This window comes from Vicugna pacos, chromosome 31, assembly GCF_048564905.1.
Source record: "Vicugna pacos chromosome 31, VicPac4, whole genome shotgun sequence".
Classification (NCBI taxonomy): domain Eukaryota; kingdom Metazoa; phylum Chordata; class Mammalia; order Artiodactyla; family Camelidae; genus Vicugna; species Vicugna pacos.
Genome location: NC_133017.1, coordinates 14,285,821 through 14,310,188, shown reverse-complemented (window position 1 = coordinate 14,310,188; position 24,368 = coordinate 14,285,821). Strand labels below are relative to the sequence as shown.

At 37.6% G+C, this 24,368-nt stretch overlaps 1 protein-coding gene across 1 annotated transcript in view; it reads left to right on the top strand.

The window, feature by feature from the left end:
* The window catches only part of FBXO8 (F-box protein 8), a 34,481-nt gene extending 10,937 nt beyond the window's left edge, over positions 1–23,544 (top strand). The window contains exons 2-6 of the mRNA XM_006203175.3: positions 2,835–3,171; positions 5,403–5,529; positions 19,689–19,807; positions 21,683–21,879; positions 22,906–23,544. Coding sequence (XP_006203237.1) covers positions 2,843–3,171; positions 5,403–5,529; positions 19,689–19,807; positions 21,683–21,879; positions 22,906–23,093 — 960 coding nt within the window. The 5' untranslated portion in view covers positions 2,835–2,842 and the 3' untranslated portion in view covers positions 23,094–23,544. The remainder of the gene's footprint in view (positions 1–2,834; positions 3,172–5,402; positions 5,530–19,688; positions 19,808–21,682; positions 21,880–22,905) is intronic.
* Positions 23,545–24,368: the final 824 nt, after the last annotated feature.

The following is a 24,368-nucleotide window of genomic DNA, read 5'->3' as shown; positions in this document are numbered from 1 at the left end:
TGGGATGGGACACTGCAGGCACCCTTTCCTTTTTCTAAGGGCTAAACTTATGATATTCATCCTTCTCAAGTGGTTTATCCTAATCTGTTTTTGCCCCGAGTCAAGAACTGTTTTAAAGAGAAACGTCCCACAAGGGCAATTTGCAGTGTCATTTAGCAGTAGAAGAATAGAAAATGTGGTTTTCTTTGTTCAAATTATGTGCATATGAGCCTCAAACCCGCACCCTCCCCATCCTTTTTTTTTTTTTTTTTTTTAATCCCAAGAACCAGCTGCCGGCTTTACTTCTTTCTACCTGCTGGATGCTATCTGAATCACATTAGCCAGTGCTCCACTTAAGCGGTCCCTGTTAAAGTCCAGAGCCCAGGGAAATCACCCTGACTCTGTTCCCTAGCAACATCCCTGAGAGGAGCAGCAGCTGCCTGACCATATGCTACTAAAAAGATGTTGCAAGGAAAGTGCATATACACTGATGTTAAATGCCTTGAATCTTGAGACTTCAGCCATCATAGTTTCCATGTTTCAGTATTTACCTTTAGTGGTGCAAATCCCAAAGGAAAGTATAATTATCTAAAATGACAGCAAGTACTGGATGAGCTTAGCAGTCAATTCAATTTCTAGATATTTTCTTGCTAAGATAAACAAAGAAATAGCCATGATAAAAACACCTTTCTTTGTGAGTCTTAAATGTTAAAGATTTGTGTCAAAATTAATCGTATTTACGTTGTCATGTGATGTGGCATATTTAAACATTAAGCAAACATAAAACACCTTGCCAATTTTTGTTGGTGTTCTGTATTTTTTTCTGTGTTCATTTTTACTCTGTAGTTTTGCCTTTTCCAGGATGACATATAATTGGAATCACACTTCATATAGCCCTTTCTGATCAGCTTCTTTCACTTAGTAGCATGCATTTAAATTTCCTCCATGTCTTTTCATGGTTTGATAGCTTGTTCCTTTTTAGCATTAAATACTCCATTGTCTAGACGTACCACAGTAAATTTATACCTTCTCCTACTGAAGGACAACTTGGTTGCTTTCAAGTTTTGGTAATTATGACTAAAGCTGCAGGTTCACAGGCAGGTTTTTGTGTGGACATAAGTTTTCAACTTATTTGGGTAGGTACCAAGGAGCATGAGGGCTGGATCATACAGTAAAAACATGTTTATTTTTCTAAGAAACTGTCAAACTGTCTTCCAGAGTAACTGTACCATTTTGAATTCTTACATCCTTGTCAGCATTTGGTGGTGTCAGTTTGGGATTTCAGTCATTCTAATAGAAAATAAGAATTTCATTATGAAAATTTAACCACTACTTCACGAACTGCTACAGGTATGCTGAGATGTGTCATAGGTGGGAATCTTTTGTGGTTTCTTAGCAAAAACAGATTTTCCCACATTTAAAAATTATTAATATATTTCTTCTCTTTATAGCTTAAGCTGTTGGATTTCCAAGCAGCTCACAGTAAGGAGGAAGCATGAAAAATTATCCTGGACTGTTTTTTCTGTTTTGATCAACAAGTAGCTGTTACAGTGGCCATTATCCAAGTAATAGCCAATAATTCAGTAAATACATGTGCCTTTTAAAATATGAAAACATAATCTTTGACATTCTTTAAAATTCTAATCAATTTTGAATCATTCCTAGCTATCTGCAGAATTTCTGGCACCAGTGCATCTGGGGAGGAATTGCTTTTTTATTTTTTTAATGGTTACTCCCTTTTGTAAACAGCTGGATACGACAAAACCATTGTAAGTTTAGGTCATCCTTTGAATTTTATTTTAATGATTTTATATGAAAATCAGTTTTTTCCTCCAAATTTTAAAACCACATGCGTATTAGTAGTCAATTTAGGTTTTTAAAACAAGACTATTTGTTTGGAAAAGAGATCATGAAAATGATTATTTGTATTAGTTAAAAGTTCTTCCTGATTTCATCTTTTTTAATGAATTTATCTGCCCAGGAAAAGTTACTTGTTTTCAAAGCCAAGATCAAATAGGAAGTCTTGGCCAGTGGTTTTCTAAATATTTGTACACGAGAAAGTCCAACATTGTAGCAGATAAATGTGGAGCTGCTCAGGTTGGAGGTCAAGTGGAGGTGGAAGAGACTGGAACACAGCCTCTCCTCCAGCCTTTCCCCGGGTACCTCCTGAATCTGTAGGGCTCTGTGGAGAAGAACTGGAAAATTCATCTAAATAATGATTTTTATTTAAAGCAGCAGCAAAATCGAGTAGTCACTACTGAGCTCTGTATCATGGAGTTCTAGGTGTCTAATTTATAAGGTTTCTGAATTAGACTTCAGGGCCTACGTTACATTTTATTACAGCCTGCAACTTAAGAGCAGACTGGCAAGAATTAAATGAAAAGCCTGTTTCACAGCTGCCACACATCTGGGAATTTGGTTAAAAGGGGCTAGCTTAGCTCAGCCTGAGTTGTGATAAAAAGCAGGGTGTAGAGGTCTTTTAAGTGAAGTCCTGTGCTCTGATCAGAGTTGTATTTAATACTGGCCCATAAGTCCACATAATTATAATTTGTAAGAGTCTTTAGGATGTCAGTAACTTTTAAATCTTACCCTGTGAAAAATGATTATGTCACCTGGGGGCTTTAAAAGTGGTTAGCAAACTGGGGTAGAGGTGATACTCAAACCAAATATCTCTCTGTCCGAGTTTTAGACTTCCAATGGTCCAGCCTGTCTGTGTAACATGCTGCTCCACTTAACGTGCTGTAGTGAAGGATGTCTGTCCTGATAAGTGAATGCTGCAGGTCAGACCTGACCTGCCACAGGGAAAGGCGGATGCCTGTTTTAATGGCGCCTTCTTTCTTCTGGCTCTGTCCCAGGCTTGCAGATGGGTCAGGGGCTGTGGAGAGTGGCCAGAAACCAGCAGCTACAGCAGGAAGGCTACGGAGAGCAAGGCTACCTCAGCAGAGAGCAGAGCAGGAGGATGGCGGCCAGCAGCGTTTCCAGCACCAGTCATCGCAAACAGGTCCAGGGCGGCATTGATATATATCATCTTCTGAAGACAAGGAAATCTAAAGAACAGGAAGGGTTCATTAATTTGGAAATGCTGCCTCCCGAGCTGAGCTTTACCATCTTGTCCTACCTGAATGCTACGGACCTCTGCTTGGCCTCCTGTGTTTGGCAGGACCTGGCGAACGACGAGCTGCTCTGGCAAGGGTGAGTCCGGCCGCCGGGTTTGGTTCGGGTCTCTCTCAACAGCGTCTTGCCCCAGTGTCTTTTCACCGGTGCTGCTTGTTAGTATGCACTTAACAGGTGACTATTGCATCCACTTCTTTTTCTGATCACTATTTTGCAGTGAAGTGGGCAACTATTAGAAGAGCAAGATCATCTGCTTGCTGAAGTGAAGGTGGAGTATACGAATTTTAGCGGCTGTTCTACCGGTTTAAAGTTAAGCTGTGAACCTTAGAACGTTTACTGCAGTGAAATCTGTGGAACCAGAATGACTCCTTATGTCACATATTTGAGTCATGAAAATATTACCAATCACAGAAGAATCACTGAAGCTTGGGTTTTCTAGCATTCTTTACCAAAGCTTATTTGAGTCTCATTATTTTAAAACGAGCCTTCCTAACAGTGTAAAACAAGTTTTTCGAGGCTTCAAACAATTTCTCAGTGACGATCTATTGAGAGTCAGTTATCTAAATAGCCAAACTTCAGTAAAAATGCATTACCAGCGATGACATCCCTACCTCAGGCTTCCCAGTGCTACAGAATTACAGTGTTGACTATATATAGTCCATTCTCAGCCTCTAAATAAATAAAAATCATCTGTCTCATCTTGTTTTTCTTTTACTATCTTATCGTTCCTTATTTGAACTTTGGGGAAGAAGCTTTAAGCTTTTCTGAACTCAATCCGCATGTAGTCTTCATTTGGGATGTAAATCTGGGAATTGTTCATTTCTGAAAGAAATGCTTCCTTTATAGTTTACCTCATAATTATGCCTGTTTCTGTGGTGCTTGGATTTTTTTCCTTAGTAATACATTACTTCTATTTAAACTAAAGGCTTATTTTTTTTTAATTTTGGATGTTGAGAGGTTCTGTTGCTTTCACATAGGTTAGTAATAAAAGTCAAAAGCCATGTGGCTGAAGAGGCTGGTAAAATAGTGATTAGTTTTCTAAAGTCACTAAACTCATTGATTTAAAATCAGTGATTGTATTTGGTTGGTAACAATATTGCAAGGATGTAAATTAACTTTTATGAAGATACTCCCATGTGAAAGTACATATTTTACCCACTGTCCTTATAAACTTTGTGTTATAGACTGAGGCTGTAACTTTTTCTTGTTTTCCTGTAAGTTGTATGTGTGTGAGAAAAGAAGGAAGTGTGAGCCAAAAATCAATAATGAATATCAGAAAGTAAAACTAGTTTAATGTTTGTCTCAGCAAGTAGGTGCTTTTGAGCAAACACACACACACAGAGATTTTGAACAAGAGGCATTAAAACCATCAAAATAACAATTTCAGTAGTCTCTGTGTCTCTAGAGAAATGCATTTGTATTGAATTATCTACGGTATACACCCCGAATTTCAAGGCATTGTAATTAGATAAAACACTAGCTTTCAAATAACCACCAGTAGCTCGTGCCTCTGCATGGGGTTGGAAACAAGTATTCCAACGTGTAGAAATAGCGTTTTTTGAGGTAAGAACCATTAGCACTTTACTTTTTTAGACTTTTTTAAAATGACCGTGTATAGCTGTGAGAGAAAAGACCAGTGTTATGAAGCCAGATCTTAAAAACAGCTAAGCTTAAAGTCACAGCTTTTGGTTTATATATTGAAGTTATAACATTGCAGGCAATTTCTCCCTCTGCCCAGCAGTCTTTCCCCCTCATTCAGTTTTATTTTGCAACAAAGCTCATAGTTACTTAATCTTTTTTGGGCTTTTTGGTTAAGATTGTGGGCTCAGGATTAAGCTCCTTCTGTTCAAATCCTGCCTCTACACAAATTAGCTTTGTGACCCTGGGCAGCTTTTTTACAGTGCCTGTTACTTTATCTGTAGCACCAGCATCATAGGATTGTTGTAAAGATTAAGCAAGTTAATACTATTAAAAGGCTTTAAATAAGCGCCCACTATCTAGTAAGCACTTGGTGAATGTCAGTTATCATCATCAGCATCATTAGTTTATGTTTAACTTCAGGTAGGACTCACGAATATTATTAATCTTGGTGACTCACATTTTTAAGTGCTGTCAGAATTGCTAAATTGAAGACATTTGTCTATCACACTCTAGTAAACAAAAAAAGTACAAAATTAAACGTTTTAAACTGTAGAGCTGTAACATCCAATTTTATATCATTTCACATCACCATTTTATCACGCGTGTACATGTTTGACTTAGGAAATTCAATTTAGTCACGTTTGCTTGTCTGGTTTTATCTTTTACAGGTTGTGTAAATCCACATGGGGTCACTGTTCCATATACAATAAGAACCCGCCTCTGGGATTTTCTTTTAGAAAACTGTACATGCAGCTGGATGAAGGCAGCCTCACCTTTAATGCCAGCCCAGATGAGGTAAGTGAAGAGTGCGAACCTCATTGTTACCTTGCTGCTTTCCCGTGTAACGGACTTGCAAGTAAAATGACAAGTCACTGAACGTGACCTTCCAGTCACTGCTCATTAGCTGGGTATCTGCAGTTAGCACCGTGTGGCTCAGTCATTTCGCTCTCACCGTGTCCTGTTCTGATCTCTATCTGCTCACGCTGTGTGCCAGCTCCCATGACACAGGAGCGGTCCCCTCCTGGACCTGGCTGAGCCACCTACACCACAGGTCCAGAGCACAGGACGTGCTCAGCAGAGCTCACCTGCAGCATTTCCTTCGTGTTATTGTTTGTTTTGTAATGATGCTGTTTTTATCAGAGATACAGAGGGTTTTCTAGTTGGTGACACATTTAAATAATGCCTTTTTAACAGTTTAATTCTCTGGTGACATAGAAACACATTAAAGATTCTGTTATAAAGTAGAACAATTTTGCATTAAGTATTTAATTCTTTTTTTAAGGTGGTAAGCAAACACAAATAGAGAAAAGGGAGAGTAGGAAAAGCAAAAAGAACTGGTTAAAATTAATTATTTAATGATTTCTTAACACAATATATGAGTTATCGAAGTGTGAAGACAGTTCTTTTCACTGATTTCCTCCCCTCCCCCCATTCTTATTTTAATATATTCTGGAATGGTTCAGATTTTCAAAAATCTTATTCTTAGAAATCTAATGGAAATTAGGTAGCACTCAGAACTGTTACTTCTGGGTGGATTATTGCCTATGGAAAAATTTATTTAATTTTATTTTAACTTAGTTTTCATAAACCAACTTTTTTTCATTTGTTGTGGAGGTACTAAGGACTCCTTAATTACCTGAATACTCCGTAATTAAGTTATTAAATCATGCAGCCAGATATTTTTTAAAAGATCTTAACTTTTGCTGTGTTAGGGAAATGTTTCTCCCGTGCAAAATATTTGAACATTAAACGTAAATACTGATTTTATAAGTATGAATCATAAATGTATTGCAAATTTTTCCTAATACCTTTTATTATAAAATACATTTGCTTTGACATTATTTTTGGTCAAATCCATGTTTGGTTCCTCCTAAATATGTAGCAAAGTAAGCACGTTTTGATCGTGCACTGGCAGGCCCTGCTCTGTGTAAGTTAACGTAGTTGAAGAATGGTGTGGTTTCAGAGACGTCGTTTTTCTCATTTATTAGAGTTAGACATTACTTGTTGCTCATTAAAACAGTCCGTATGACTAGCGTTTAATAAGATAAGCATGTGGCATCAGCGTCTTGAGTTAACTGAGTGATGATTACTGGAGAAGAACTGAGGCGGATTAGTGCAGTGTTTCACTGTAGACGCGGAAGAACGGGGAAGGGCGGCCGCCGCAGGGCCTGTCTTATTATGCCCAGTCTATCAAGGCATGCTGGCTCCAGTCATGAATTCTACCCGTGTTGAGTAAAACTGTCATCCTCAATTCATATCACTTGCAAATGTTACATTCTAAGGAAAATGTAACTGGGTAAGTACTGAGTTGTAGGTTTACAAAGTCAGAAACGTTGGGTGTTAACTGCTGACGCTGGTGATGGTAAGTAGTCCGTCCTTGCTAAAGGAGTACCAATTTTTACAACAAATTAAAAAATATCCTTTTTACACAAAGATGAAACTGTGGACAGGCCCTTATATACTAGAATATGTTATGGAAAATTTTACATACCTAAGTTAGAAAAGCTAGATGTTAAAATACATTTCCATCTTTGCAGCTATGTTTATCAAACTATAGATTTCCTGTTATACCTCCTCTAGAATGTTTGGAGGAGGGGGCAGAGAAAAGAGACAAAATTAAAGTCCTCTTTTTATCTGACAAAGAAGTTTTTTAAAAATTAAGTCAAATGTTTACTAAAAGAGGGGCTTCAATTTACTAATTAAAATAAGATTTTTAGATCTTCAGATTTTCACTTATCCATCCTACCTCCCATTGTTATTGAGAGTTGGCTGTATTTCCTTTTTCTTTGCTCCTTGGCCTGACTTAAAGATATCCTGGAGCATTCTAGAAGTGTTGAATTTACTGTTTTGAAAGGGACACATAGTGCTGCCAGGAGGCATGGAGCTGAACCATCCAAAGTGCCTTGTGGCTGCAGAATTCTGCTCTGTGCTTTTATGAACAATGTTGACCCAGCAGGTTTCACCTGGTAACAAAAGAGAGCTCTCTCTTTGCCAGAATAAACTTAGGACAGAAATAGGCATGGAGGGACACTGGAATATACTTGTAGGTGCAGGGAAATGAGAAGTATTTTAATGACTATTCCATACTTTCTTTAATTGACTGATAATCAATGTCAGTTTTGTTGTTTATCCAAGTCAAGCCTTCAAAATTGAAATCATGTAATTGAAAGAGTTATCCTAATAAATGTTTTTATATAGAACTCACCTATATGAGTCATCCTTTGGCCAGGTTTTAGAATGACTCTTGCCATGATGTTTTAGTGCTAGGAATCAGGAAGTACTTTATGGAGGTTGATTTTTTTTCCCCCCTCACTGGATCACTGTCATCAGATGTGTTACGTTGGGTTCATTGAAGCCTGAGAAGTCAGTTACTTTTGCTGATATGTTTAAATGTAAGTGGTGTTTATTGTAAGTATCTGCGATAAGATGTGTATATGATTGTTTAGTATTGTAACAAGTCTACTTTTCCATAATTTCTAGTTCTGTACTTAACATTTTGATAGCAAGCGCCATTAAAATATTATAAAAATAAGAATACTTACAGCCACAGGGAACAAGATTCTCCAAAGGACATCGTTCATGTCACGGATATGGGTAACCACACCCCACAGCAGCTGCTGGCAGTGGCTCATGGGGTGGGGGAGAACTTCCGCTCAGACTGTGGTACGATTGTCTAGCACGCTGCTGTTACATGCATGACATTGTGATCTCAGCTGGATGTAAAGTCTTGACCTGGTGCATGAGCTTGTGTACTTTGTGGCAGGTGACCACATCCTAGTAAAGGAATGTGCTAAAACCCATCTGTTGACATTAGGCTGTATCTCCCCTGCATGCACAAGTTGTGTGTGTGGTCCTATTCCACAGCAGTATTATAATAAAGTAATTTTACTGATGAACCAGATTTTACCAATCAATGTATAAATTATATATTCCTTGTGCTGCAATTAGTATTAAACATTTTCTTGACATAGTTATTTTTAAATTTAGAGTCTGAAATTGGTAGTGAATATGATTTAGCCTTAATAAATTATAGGCTTATTTTTGTTTGTATAAATATGTTTATGAAAAGTTTTCTTAAATACTATCTTCATTGGGGTTGGGTAAAAGAAGTCTTTTTTTTTCTTAAACGATATAAGCACCCTTTCCCTATGTTCATACAGAGAGACCTATTGTATGCATTGTATTAGATTGATCTGGGATAAAATCTATTATGAGAAACACTTTTTCACATTTTAAATTTTACCTGAGCATGTATGTTTTAGAGAGAAATGTGTAAGCAAATTATTTTCAAGATAACATATTCTTTTTGTTGTTGGACCAGCAAAAATATAAACAGGAAATTTGTAGAACTTACAGAAAAGAACTCAGGAGTTTGTACTCAATTTTTATAATATCTCATATATTACATCTTCTTGACTTTTTGCTCAAATAAACAGCAGCAAAATGTTTATTGCCGTTACTTCATAGCATAGAAACTGTTATGAAAAATAAATGTATTCTTAGAGATAGAAAGCCTTGATATCATCAGAGTGTACACATAAGCATTTCCCAGGTGTATGCTTTGAAATAGTTATTCCACAGGATAATGGACGTTGTCAAAAGATTCCCAAGTCTAATAAGTTTGGTCATGATAGGTTATGATTAGTTGGCTCACTTACAGAATAACTTTCCAAAGTCCCTGACGTATTGATGCACATTGTGAATAGCTAAGAGGAGGGTGTCCTGTACTGAATTATGCAAGTTGATTTGACATAGTATCTTTTTTGCGGGGTGGGGTGGGGATAAAGTAGCATTCCAGGGAAAGCATTCTAAGGAATGCTCGTATGGATCATCTGTAATCTTACCTGTGTGCAGATAAATATGTGCTCCTAAATGAATAGACACATCTGGACTGAATGATTGAAATACCTTCTTCACTGACAGCTGTCTGATGTTGATTTTACCTGCAATCTTCTTTTTATTGAAAGTCTATGGATCTGTATTTATTTGTTCTCTTTTCTTTGGTATTAATTACAAAATAGTATTAATTACAAAAAAGTTGGTAAAACTGAGAGCTGAGAGCTTGGCAAACAGCTTTATTCGTGTTCTGTATCTGATTGTAGTCTGACATATTAAAGAAAGTGTTAGTTTGGAAAACTAGGGTAGGACGACAAACTTGATAGCAATATTGTATTCAAATAACTACCTGTGGACACTGATTAAGCTTCCATGTCAAATAACTTGGGGCAGGTCGTTCATTGCCATGTCCTTGGTATCTCGTTCTTCACACTAACTTCATCAAACTTCAGTATCTCTTGCCACAGAGGGGTATTGCTAGTGAAGGTTGACAGGCCACTAAAGATGCTTTTTTAATTCGGCAAATGTACTGCCTTTTGAGGTTAGTTCTCTAGGTCTAGAGATTTGACTGTGTCTTTCCACTGCAAGTAGATCAGTCAGTCTCTCAGCAATAAACTTAAGCTGTAGGTTGTGGAACCTGAGCCAGGTAGACCATAAGATGGTTGTGCTTTGAGCAATGCCTTGTAGCACAGAGAGAGAGAAACTAAAGTTCCTAAATTCTTAGCTTATGTTGTGAGCTGAACTATAATTTAGGAATAACTGGGTCCTCACCGCCCTTCACGGTGCCGCTCCGCTCAGCCAGCACAAGGTTTTGTGACCTCCCTGCAGAACCCGCTTTCCCTGAATGTTTCCTCCAGGGTGTCTGTGGCTTGAAGGAATGGAGAACTTAATAATGGCTTAAACCATACACACTTACCTATTTCCCAGGACACCAGGGATAGGTGTCCCAGAGTCACATCGGGGATACAGGGTCTCATCCTGGGACCTTGGTGTGTTGACTTTTGCCCTCTCTGGGTAACAAGATGGCTGCCACTGCTCAGGCTTATCGCAGTCTCGTCTGAAAGTCACCCTCAGCACAGAGCAAGGGGGCAGACTGACTCTCTCCTCCAATCCCTTATGCATATTAGGCAGAAAAAAACCCTTTCCAGACACTTCAGTGTACTTCTGCTCATTTCATATGAACACAGCTGAATCCTATGAACACCCCTAGACCAATAGAGAACAGACTAGAAAAAATTCTGTGATTGGCTTAGACTTACCATGATTTAGCAACTGTGGCTGAGATGCTAGAAGCAGTGAAAGAGAGAAATGGCCTTTGGGCACGCGCTCCGGCATCAGCAGTACTGTTTCCTCAAGTGAGCCACTTGGAAGATTTGTGATTTGGCTTCCCTTGTTTTGAGGCTCTGCTGGCTCAGAGATCTTAATTCCCAAACAGGAATATGGACACCAGAGGCACGACAATTCAGATTGCTTGCGGGGACCATCTTCCTGCCATTTTAGGACCAAAAGAAAAACAAACAAACAAATGAAAACAAAGGTAGTAATTATGCTGTGGTTGCAGTGAGTAAGCCTGATTGCCAGAAGGAAATAGTTAATGCCACCCGGTGTGGAAGAACAAAAGGATATTCGTGGAACCCAGGAGATATCTTAGAGTTACCTCTAGTACCACTATATCCTGTTGTAAAAGCTATTTTTCAAAAATCACAGTAGCCCTGAATGGGCAGGGTTTAAATCCTAGCACTTAGACTCCGCACTCTATCAAGAACCTCAGCCTGCCAAGAAGGTGTCACTACTCGTCAAGAGTCAGATATTCATTATTCCAAGCTAGTCATGTTACTTCCATTCCCTTTGGCTTCCGTGACATCCGTGTAATCCAGTTCTGACCTCCGAGATTAGTAGGAGTTTGAGATGTAATCCTGAACAAAAGTTCTTTTCATAAAAATAGTTCTCATTAGCAAATTGATTAATTTTATCTCCAGTTTGCTGATGAGAATTTAATTAGAGCAGAAAGAGCTAGTTGACAATGGGAGAAGCTCCCCTCCCCAAGTATACAGGTTCTCCTCTAAAAAAGATTATTTACCCAAAGGAGCGAAAATCCTCAAGTTCATTAGCAAAGTCCTTTTCCCTTGATTATCATGAGAGTCAAAGTGCAAAACTGTGCCTCTCAGACACCAAATATTATCCTCTGTCTAGATGGGTTAGTAACCTTCAACCTGGTACAGCTAGTCAAGTCATACTAAACTGGAGGCCATTCACTTTCTTGAGGGCAACGTGATGCAGGGGTGTGTGTGTGTTTCTATCTGTTTTCAGTCTGATTCATCAGGTATTGGTTTTATGGTTAAGAAGACAACTTTATCCTGTGTCTATTAGGTTAAATGTATTTTACACTCTGCCCTGACCCTGCAGTATCTTCGCCACCCTCCCTTACCCTTCCTTGTCTCCAAGAGTCATTCCAGCATGTGATTTAGAATCAGTCCACAGAAGGACATTTGTAGACTCAGTATAAACCTTCCAGAAGCTTCCAGGAGAATCTTTTTCCCTGGCCCTTCTCTAGTCTGTATCTAACTGAAAAAGATTCAGGTCTAGAGTGTTCCAGAGTGTGTTCATCACTCAGCCCACCTGATGGGTTTTGCTTTTGTTTTCCTCAGTATATTACGGGAGATAACTTGCTATCTGATTAGCGTGAATTGTCTGCAATAAAAGCAAACAGCAGTTAGTGCACACTGTATTGATCTAGGACTTTGAACTAGAGGAAAGAATAAAATGAGAATATTTTAGCATATTCATACTATAAATATGAAATGCTAAAATGAGCAAATGTTTTCCTTTGTTTGAATTTTGTTGCCAGTTGAGATCAATGTACCCAGAGACTTTGCAGTATTGTATGAATGTTTTAAGTACATTTTAAAGAAAAACCTGTTTGCATTTTGTTTCCTTACGATACCCTGTCTGACCACCTTGACACCTCTTACAATGTTCTTCCTTATCTGATGTGACCACAGACTCAGGGAAACTTGACATCACTGCCTAGATTTAAGTTCTCAGCATTAATATCCAAGTTAGTTGTCTCTCCTACATATCTTTCTTGAATTTAAAATAGCTGCTACCAGTGTCACAGTAGATGTCAGCCAAAGACAAGTGCTTTATCAGAAATCGGAAAGACAGTTATTTCTTCAGCTCTTGGCTGTCACCAGTGTGTAGCATCCATCAGTGTAACTGCAGCTTTTGCAATATGGAAGTACTGTATTGTAAATACTACATTAAACACAATTTTTTGACCAACTAATTGTAGTGTACATTTATCCATAAGATTATATAGCTTTCCCCTTTCATATCATAAAGTTTTTAGAGATGCCTTCTTTATAATCAAAGGCTCAAGATCTTTGCGAACCAGTTATTAGCAGTTAAATATATCACCAGAGTAACATGTTGCTTTTTATTTTCGGAATGGTGACTTCGACTTTGGGAGTTTATAGTGTGAGGCATTTCCAGTGTACTGGTCCAACTCACAGGTTTTTGCTATGTTATTTTTTCTTTTGTTACGATTTTCCTCTTTTCCCCCCTATTTGAATTATATAATCCTTACAAGTTTACAGCTTCTCTTCAGCATCAGCTGGAAGCTTTGTACAGATAGATTGAAACATTCATTCAGCAGATATTTGCTAAGTGTCTGTCTATTACTAGTAACATGACTTTGACCTCTGGCAAATTATTTACACTCTCTGTGCTTCAGTTTCCCCATCTCTAAAATGGGGACAGTAGTGGTACCTATATCATGGTGGTGCTGTGAAGATTAGATTAAATAATACGTGTTAAATGTTTAGTACTTCCAAGCACTCACGAAAATGTAGCTTTTTATTTATACTAGAGGCACAACTGCACACGTCACCGTACCTGCAGCCGGGCACTGCTCTAGGCTTGTGGGTTCTTCCTTTCCTGGAACTTCTGGATTGTGGTGGCTAAGTAATTGACACCCGAGTCATGGTCCCTCATGAAGTGTGTACCAGTCACACCAGCATCTTCCTCAGATGGTCATCTGCTTTGCTTTTAATTTTATTTTCTGACGTGTGATGAGCAGTCTTTGCATATATAGTACCTTTTTGGTTCAGTGGTACTGTTTAGTTTAACCTTTGTGAAGACATTTTAAGCAATTAATAGGGGATCCAAAATTATGTTCAAATTGAAACATGTGTCTTGGCTTAAACAGTGGCAGGACGAACAGACAACCTGGATTCCATGAAGAACTATGCACATGTGCTGGCAGGGAAACCACCATATACGTCCCAGCTTCTCTCTTGTCTACTATTGTTTAAAAATCTTGTGTAAAAATTGATTCAGAGCTGTTAAAATATATTTATAAATGTACATTCCAGAGTCTAGGTAATATGATAAAATTGCAATTTTTACATATCAAAGTAGTTAAGTCATTTAAATAGCCGTGTGTGTGTATGTATATATGCACATAGTGCAAACAGAATTTGTGTGTGATTTTTTTTTATAAAGCAGGGATTCTAAGTTAACTAATATTGGTGCTCACATATGTCACTTTATCGTTAGTTTGAAGCATTATTCATCATACCTTAACCTAATAGTTCTATCTCCATATTTTGATTAGAATGTTGTCTTTTTCTGATTTACAGAGAGATTAGAGATGGGGCTTTTTCTAGAAGCTTACCTCACCTACCAGCATATTTGTCAATACTAATTACAATAATGGTTGCCGTATTTGATTATTATAGTAATTTATCGTTTAGGAAGTGACTTCATCTTCCCATGCATTGATCCATCCCAGTTACAGGCGTGACTCCTTTCGGGGGACAGCTATTAGAACTCACAGGAGTGGCTCTTTTCTGTTTGCAGTTACTAGAACTAATTAATAGGGACTTTTTATTGTTACTTGAAACCTTAGATAACGTGGCTCATGTTATTTTGTCTAATGTCATTGCCTTCTCGTCCTGTGAAAAAGAAGCAGAAAGATCTTTCCTGCGTCTCTCCTCCACTTTCCCTGGACTCCATTCGAGGTGATTCTCCATTTTTCTTTTGATTTTCTTTGAACTGTCCCTCCTTTATGTGGGTTTCCTGCTGACATCTTATAGCTACAGATAATTTAGGGTGTCTGTATGACTGTTCTTAGCAATTCCTCAGCATTGTGCCCTTTCATGTACAAAAAGTCCTCCATTAATTGTTCCTAGAAGCTGAAGTCCTTGCCCATTCAAACGAGGTCCTGGAGTAAACTGGCGCCAGTCCATGTATTCCACGCTCATGACTTTTCATCATCCTCAAGATAGAGCATGGTGTTTGAACCAGTTTCAGTGACTGAGCCAGAGGGAACTGGCTGCTCTGGCGCTCTCTCTCCTCCTTACAACTGTCACTTCTCCCCATGAACACGGGCAGTGTGTGCTCTGTCCTTCCTGGGAAAGAAGCAAGACTGAAATCTGCAGCTCAGATCTCAACCTGACATCAACATTATCTTCCTGTTTCTTCCCTAGTATTTATTACCCCTTTCCTCTTACTTATGAGTCATGTAGAACCTTCCAGTGACCTGAGGGCACCTTAACCCCTACTGCTGTTTACAAACTGGACTGTGGGAGTGCTCGTCCGACCTGCAGAGGGCTGCCCTCTGATGTTTCTAAAAATAGCATTTTTTTAGAAATAATTAAGATTTTAAAATAAAATCTTTCATAATATATATTGTATCTCCTTATTTTTACATTACTTTTAGTATGAAGATGTTACACTTCAGTAATTCGTGTCTCTGGTTAAAATGTGGACTTGAGCAGATATAAACTCCTCTACATTAAAATAGATCCACAGCAAGGTCCTACTGTGCGGCACAGGGGATTATATTTAATATCTTATAGAGAATAATATAAAAGAATATGTTAAAATATTAATTCGGTTCTCATTTTGAAGCAAAAATTAGAAATCTAGATTGAAGTATTTTGTTTTACAAATATTCGTTGTTAAAATTTAAGGACTTTTTCCCTGAAAACTTTCAGAGTACATTTCCAAATGTCCTTTGAAAAAGAAAGTTAAATGCAGTGTCCAGTTTGCTTTCTAGTATATAATGTTCAAAGGACAGGTTTTAGTACGTGGAAAGGAGTAGCCATGGTACTGGAGTTTTTACATTTTCTTCAACAGCAAATTTTAACAAAACTAGCTAAAGCAGATGTTTTAGCAAATCTCTGTGCTAAGTTGTTCTTTAGGAAAACACATTAAGGGTGCTCCCTAGTATGTCAGTGTTGTTTTAGTGGTGATTTCTTTTATTGATACCAACTGTTACACGGCATTCCTGCCAAGTGCCTGGGCCCGCCGCCAGCACTTTCAGTACCAGTAGTCAGCATTTTTTTTTTAATTATGACTTCATTATTTAGAGCAGTTTTAGGGTCCCCGCTGAGGGGGGTTTTGCATTTGGCTCTGCATGCCTGGTTTAGCAGAATTCACTTTGTTCCCAAATATATTTTTTTCTGGCTCTAAACATATATATAGTAGATTTTGCTTTTGAAGTGTACTGTGTATAATAATGATTTGATTCAAAAAAAAGTAGGTTTTATTAAAAGAGGAGAGAAAACACGGGTATTTATGTAATAGAAGAAAAGAGGGTAGGTGTACCTTACAGCAGGGACTGCTGGCGGGGGGCCTCCTTGACTGTAATCAGAAACTGGAGAGATGCGCTATGTAGGTGGCTGAGCACCGACACAGCCCTCTCGTCCCTCTGATTCCTTCTTAATACTGGGTGTAGCTGTTTGTGTATATTTTCTTGACTTACTTGTCTGCCACCTACACGTTACATCTGAACAGCTTACCACTCTGATTTGGTGATTTAAATCTCGGTGCTATCATTCGCACAACAAATTTTAGTGACATACTCCATGGAGAATGCTTTACAGAATTTCTTGATTTTTTTGTCTTTGAGTCACTGAAAACATGTGTTCCATTAAAGAAAACCTCAGCACAGGACGCGATGAGCTCATCTCCATTTCTCCTGGGTTTGCACTCTGCTCGGCACTCCTTTGTTTGCTGCTCGTGGGTTCCCTTCGTCCCCTTGCACCACTGCCATAGAAATCTTTACCGTTTTCCTCGAGGATCCGAGTCAGCTCTCTTTTCCAACTCTCTCCAGGTGGCTTGTCCTCCCTAAAAAGAAAAGTGACACGCACTCTGTGTTTTCTTTTAATGCACCAGTCTCTGAGCCAGTGCCAGCATCCTGTCCTCCAGGCTTGGAAAGCATGGGAGACTCCTTCTGTGTTTTCGGTCCTCTGCCACCCCCCACCCTCTACCTGGCTGCTCCAGTTATCCCCCTCTCTCTTGTCTTCTGCCCTTTAATTTTGCCATTTTTTCCTCCTGTCTACTAATCCATTTTTCAACTGAGTAGGCTCTACTCGGCTTCCTCACCTTGCTCATTTGTTAGCTTTCTGCTTGGACTTAAGTTCCCATTACTCTGTGTAAAGGGACCTCTTGAAAGTCACTGTTTTTTAATTTTCTTAAAGCAAAACTCTTCTACTTCTCAGTGTCTATCACTGAAAACCTGGCAGTGTGCATCATTTTGGGAAAAAGTTCTGTAGCTTCCGTTAGCTTAAGGTCTTCACTCAAACCACACACGATGTCTGTTCCTTTTTCCTTGTGACGCAGAAGATGTCACAAGTCCTCATCTTTCCAGATGTCTGAATGTCTTAATCTTTTCCTCTTTCCCAAATATCTTCGCCTTTCCTCATGTGGCATGACTTCTAGTCAGGTCCAGACTTCCTTTATTCAGATAGTTGTAGTTTGTGAATATGCGTCTAAAATGTGACACCCAGAATTGGACATTTTTTAGTGAATCATGTAGATGACAGTGAGCTACAGCCTTTTTCTGGAAAGTATGTTACTTTGGGCTAGTATCACTGTCCGCGATTTCTTCTGCTTGTGACACACCACCCCTCCCCCCCACACACACACACTGCTAAGCGTGCTAGTCCTGTTTAATACTCTGTATGGCCTCATGATCCCTCTGTACCATTCTTTCAAAACTTCATTAAAAATCAAAAAGGAAATGACCAGCAATTGTGTGATGCTTGCGTAAGGTGAATACCACTGTCAATGTATAGCTAATAAGGAGCATCCAATGATACCAAGATGGCATATGTCACATAATTAGAGAATTGTATACTATTTAATGGATCACATTAGTGTTTTTATATTTTGTATAATTTTTAAAATAAATTAGAATTAGTTTTATATCTCTTAAATATTGATTTATAAGTAGGCATGAATAAAGGATCTATTAATTACTGCTTAATTGACATCCCTTTGTCTTTGAATCACTTGGATTAAAATTAAGCACTGGAAATACTTCTGTTATGTTGTTATGCTTTTAAATGGAGGAATTTTGGAAGAAGTCCAACTTGACTTAATTTTGCTAAATAGATCAATAAATATACAGTCAACTCTCGATTGTTCAAACTAATGGAGGAAAGGATGGAAGAGGCATTCCAGTTTCCTAGTGCCTGCCCCTCAGACGGCTGCTGAGAGCCCCCTTCCAAACAGATTCTTTGCCTTTCCATCTTGATCATGCTACGTCCTCTGGCCTGGGGTCCAGGATGCGTTCTGGAATATGCTCACCATTGAACTGACAGAGTTCCACGTTACCATATTCTGTTCTCTGTATGCGTTTTGCAGTCACTGCTTTAGTATACGTATAACTGAAAAATTGTGCTCTACACTGGAATTTGACACAACATTGTAAAAGTGACTATAACTCAATAAAAAAAAGTTTAAAAAAAAATGAAATCACTGCTTTAGGATTGCTTTTGTACTTTTAAAATTCTTATGAGGATTTGATAACATTGCTAATAGGGTATTATCCTAATGGCTCATAAAATTAGTTTTATATAAAAATCTTATCTTTGAAGTACAGTTTACAGATAATTATAAACTTTCCAAAACATACCCTCGTGGTACCAAATTGCTTTAGATATTTAATATAAAAATTTTATGAGCAAGGTTTTATCCTGAGAGGTTTTATAACCAACTCATAAAGAGTTTTTACAACTTCCAGCTTCTTGAATTCCTAATATATGCAATATTTCTGAGTACTATGTAAATGTTTGTAAAGGGAAGAAATGCTGAAGGAATTTTTATGTGTGAAAATAGTGTGTTGCGTGTATATGATACGTCATTTTCTCTACCAATTAACTGTACATGTGCTGTTATCCAGACAAAGCATTCATGGGGATGCATGTATCTGGGTAACTGTGTTGAAATAAACACACTTGCCTTTTATTTCAATAACTTCACATTCAAATCCACACGAGGCATTTATGAATGTGACCTTCATATACATGAGAGAACATTAGTTTCAGTGTTTGATTTTTTTGTTGCTGTTTGATTGTCGTTGGTTTAAATCTAAAGTAGAGTGCAACCTTATGGGTAATGCTTCTCTGGAAAACTTTGCATGCAGAGAAAAGGAAATTCAAAGATAAATCCTATGAAAAACATTGAAATTATTTTGTCTTATTGTGTTTAGCTTCAGTGTGTATCGGTGCTAAATTCTGTACGAATTTAGCTATGCCTAAAGCCAAAATGTGTACAACTCATGAACCAGTCTGGAACTCTGCCCATTTTAAGTTAAATAATTATTTCTTTTTTTCGCTATAATCTTTATAACGATTATAAAATCGTTAGTCTTTTATGTGAAGAATTCTTTTTTTCTCAAGAAGCTATTTCCTTGGAAAGTGAATTACAGTAGGTATCTGAGTTCTGAGAAGTCGTATTTCCCGTCAGGCAGCTGAAGTGTCTGTTATAAGGCTTATTTTTAAAGTCTAGATAATAGTCGCCCCCAACCACCTCCACCAATTTGGGTCAGATTTCTGGAGAGGTAGTTTTAGCTGACGTGAGCCAGGACATTGAACTTGGATTTCTTTAGGAGTCTTAACTTTGAATTTCCTACTTTTCATTGCATGTAAATTATCAACCACAAGTAATAGTTTCGGTTCAAGTTCTAGCTTGTACTTTGCATGTTAAAGCTGTAAAAGCCTATTAATGCTGGAAAAAGCCTGTAGCTGTTGTTGTGCTGTCGCCTCGTTGTTAAATGTGTAGGTAAAGGCTGATCGTATTCACGTAGACTTGTCTCTCTGCCTTAGGGGGTGAACTACCTTATGTCCAAGGGCATCCTAGACGATTCACCAAAGGAGATAGCAAAGTTCATCTTCTGTACAAGGACACTAAACTGGAAAAAACTGAGAATCTATCTTGATGAAAGGTAAAAATAAAAATATTTAATTTTTCATCAGAAATGAGTTAAGTAGTGCTTTTAATGAGTTAAGTTTTACTTTAAAAACTATACCACATGGCAGTCAGCTAGTTAATAAAATTGAGTAGAAACAGGGAAAGGAGTCCTGTATCTTGCATATTATCTTGTGAGCTTTAACTTGTTGATGAGGAAGTTACCACTGTACAGGTTAAAACAAACGAACAAAAAGGCCCAGGCGAACACAGAATGAAAGCCCCACATCTTTGTGATAATGAACCAAAATCAAATATTTTTGAGGAAGTTGCAGCCTTTTTTCTTAGTAACTAGCCATACAATCTAAGTGCTAGGGTAATTAAAAGCTCTGAATTTTGAAATTGTCCATATAAAAATCAAATAGACAAATTGTCATAAAGAGCAACCTTACAGATATAAGATGTGCTTATTTGCATGAAAACTACACAAAAGCTTTGTGTACAAGTTTGAAGAGTCTGAAAGTGTGACTTAATAGGATGGTTTACAGAGACGATGCTTCGTATGCTGTTCTGACTTGCTAGTCATTCATCTGTACTCGTTAATTCTGGGTATCAATGGAGATGCAAATATTGGGGAAATATTTTGATGTGACATTGCTGAACTACCATTTAAAAAATTTCAGATCTCACACTATAAATAACAGCTCAAAAATGTGTTGCCCTTTCCATTGTAATTCTCTGTTTTTAAAAAAATTTCTCAGGATTTTTCAACAACTGTTTATATTCATTATAGTCCAGAGAGATAATTTTGCTAGAGAGAAACTCCTGTCTTTGAGGAGTTTCCAGTTCAGCTCATTGATCATTGAAAGAAATTTCTTACATAAAGATGGTGTCATTCACTCTTTTTGTCTTTGAATGCTGACTTCCGAGGGATCAGCCATTTTCCTGTAAAGAAGCACATCTTTCTGTAAATATTTGATGCTTTGAAGGACATATGATCTCTGTTGCATCTCGGATCTACTTATAAGCCTGCCAATGCGACATGGAAGCAAACATACACAATAAGTAAATAAAACGAGTGTAGCTGTGTTCTAGTAAAACTTTCTTTATAAAGGCAAGCAGTGGGCCATAGTATTTGGCCAACTAGCTGTAGTTTGCCTGTCCCTGACATAAGCAACGGGGAGAAATTAAGATTATGCTCATATAATCATGGTTGAGTTCAGTAAGGATTGGAGCATATTATAACAAAATGTGACTGTTAGAATGCTCTTGATTAAAAAAAATTACGTATACACACATATGTACACAAATATTTATATAATTGCAAATAGCCTAAATGTATGTGATTAGAATTGTTCTATCCATAAGGTGGGATACTGTGCACTGCAGCCATTGCAAAGGATGAGTTAGACCTATGTGTAAAGACACAGAAAGCTGTTCACAATATTATGTGAAACAAGCAAAAGCAGATTCTAGAACAATGTATGGTATATGTGGACACTTTAAAGAAAGCCTAAATAAACAGTTGTGACCTCTGGTGATGTAGATTGGTACGGAAGGTGAAGATTCTCCTTAAAATAAAGAATTCTGTTGTTCATTTGGATTTAGCCAAGAAGTTACTTGAAAATAAGTTGCTGTTTTTAAGACTGGAAAAGTCATTTTTTTCTTAATTCTATAATTATCATCACTAGTTTCTAAAACTTGTTTTGATTTTAAGCTTAAAAGTTTTAAATTTCAAAAATATTCATACTTAAATGTAAAAAAATTATAAGACATGCTTTATAGGATTGGCTGATCTGGTAATCAACAATAAAGTATTTTCATCCAAAAAATAAATAATTTATGATTTTTCCTATCATTTTTTTAATAGAGCAACGTTAACTAAAGCTGTACCCTTTTCTTTTTCTACTAGGAGAGATGTCTTGGATGACCTTGTAACACTGCATAATTTTAGAAATCAGTTCTTACCCAATGCACTGAGAGAATTTTTTCGTCACATCCATGCCCCTGAAGAGCGTGGGGAGTATCTTGAAACACTTATAACAAAGTTCTCACATAGATTCTGTGCTTGTAACCCTGATTTAATGAGAGAACTTGGCCTTAGTCCTGGTAAGAATGCATATAGTGAATTCCTTCCTTGGCCCATTCCCATCTCCAGGTGAAAACAGCCGTAGATGAGACTTTTTTCTCACAATGGGGAAAAATGCTTCCAGTAATTACAGATACTTATTTTACTGCTTGTAGCAGTGACTGCGTTAGTTTGTCACAGCTGTCATGTATGTGTGGTAAATATACTGTGAGTTAGACTTAGCTATATAAATTCTTTAAAATTCATGGTTAAGCATTGGATATTTTATTAGTCTAATTAAACAGTTGAGTTAAAATTTTTTTAAAAATTTGAAGCTTTTTAATAATATACATACTACATAGGTAACACCTAGACTTTTTCTGCCAGAGTTTGTTTCTAGTATGACTGGTTTTCATTATTTGTGTGTAGGATACAGCCTGTCACCTACATTATTTTTCATGTGCTATTGCTTTGTTTATCTCTTCATATCAAAAATGTCATTGTGCTTATCTTATTAAGCCGAGATTCCAAAACGGTTTCCTACCACAAGAAATTTGTTGAACATGCTTATGCAGGACAGTCTTTATCAAGATTGCAAGATTCTGCAATATAAACTCCACGGGAGCAGCAGATAGTGGTAGCAAGTATCATGAGGGTTGTCATTGTTTTAGCGGGAAACATCAACTATCACTGTGAATCGTACAGAGACGAAAATGTTTTTCCTGCATGGTGCTCAGGCTTAGCAGTCTCTTTCCTAAAGATTTACTTTTGAGATTAATATGTGAATTCTGCAGTACCAGGTTAACGCTTTTTCTTGTCATGAAAGATGCTTTCAAGTTACATTAGGTTTTTATAAAAGTATACATAAATAAATACGTGACTTTTTTTTTTAATGGGAAGGTGTACCAACGGTGCAAATGTATCTTGCGGGTAGTTGAAGGGAATTACCACATTTGAAAGCAAGAGGAAAAGAAAGCCAATTCTGAAGTTTTTAAGTTTAGGATGAGTCCAGCGTCTTCCTGGTTTGAACACGATGCTCCATGTGCGGTGTTTCTGCTTCCTTCCAGATGGCGTCTATGTGCTGTGTTACTCTCTGATCCTGCTTTCCATTGACCTCACTAGCCCTCACGTGAAGAACAAAATGTCAAAAAGAGAATTTATTCGAAATACCCGCCGTGCTGCTCAAAACATTAGTGAAGATTTTGTGGGGCACCTTTATGACAACATCTACCTTATTGGCCACGTGGCTGCATAAAAGCACAATTGCTAGGACCTCACCTCTTAACTTCAGACTAAAGCTACCCAAGGACTTGTTCAGCAGATACGGGGGTTGCATTAGTGCTGGGCATTCTAGCCTCTGTATACAATCAAGCTTGACTGTACAACCTCTTTTTCTTTTACTCTTTTCTTTTTTTAGTAATTTCCTTGGGGAACTAAAGAATTTTGCAGAATTTTTCTTAATTTTGCTTATCATGTTTTGCACAAAGCGGAGCCATTGTCTGACCCAGCTGTTTAAGAATGTTCAACTGACATTATAGTCTAAAAAAGATGGTATATTTGTGCATTAGATTTGCCTGAAAAACTTTATTCATTTCCATTCTTTTTTAAAATACCATGTAATGTGTACATATTTAACTAAAAAGATTTATAATCATAATTATTTTATTGTAAAGATTTTAACTAAAGCCTTTCCTTTTTCTCTCAAACTGAGTTCTGAAATTTATTTGATTCTAATGTGAATTTATTACTGACTCCATAAAAGTTGAATCTGACTTTGATAGAAACCAATGCCAGCTTCTCTTTTCTTTGAACTTTGAAAAGAGCATCAATTTGTGACTATGCAAAACAGGCACTTAGTTTTATAACATAAATTCATCACTTCATTTTTTTAAATCTTCTGCATTAAGTATCAAGTCCTTTAAACCATTCAGGAGAGCAAAACATGTTCAAATCTAAGGTTTCCACACAGAAGGACAAAATGTTATTAGAACTTATATCTGAAGTAATTAGTCGGATCTTCCTGTTCTCCTCATCTTGATGATTTCTGTTCAGAATCAGTTGGGGAAGGAATATTGTGAATGACAGCAAACAGCTTTCATTCATTCATTCAGTAAATATTTATGCAGGGCGCGCCATGCGCCAAGCATTGTGCTAGGTCCTGGTGAGACCTGGACGTGGGCTGTGCTTTCACACGTGTCACATGTTGGGTGATGAGAGGAAGACTCCTGCTAGATGAGGAGCATATGTATGAAGTACATCTTAATTAGTGCTTATTTAATAATTAAGACACTTAGCATTGGAATAGTAAAGAACAGTATATTTACACGGTAAATCACGTGGTCCCTGGAGATAGCTCTAAGCGAGAAGCATCAGCCTTGGAATGATGCCCCTTGCGGTGAGCAGAGCTGCTAGTGTGTGTGTGTGTGTGTGTGGCCTCCTGACTTCCAGATCTGACCCTAATATTACAACTAAAGAACATACTACAGAATTTTCAAAGACAAAACGGAAGACAAAACAACTTTTAAAAGTC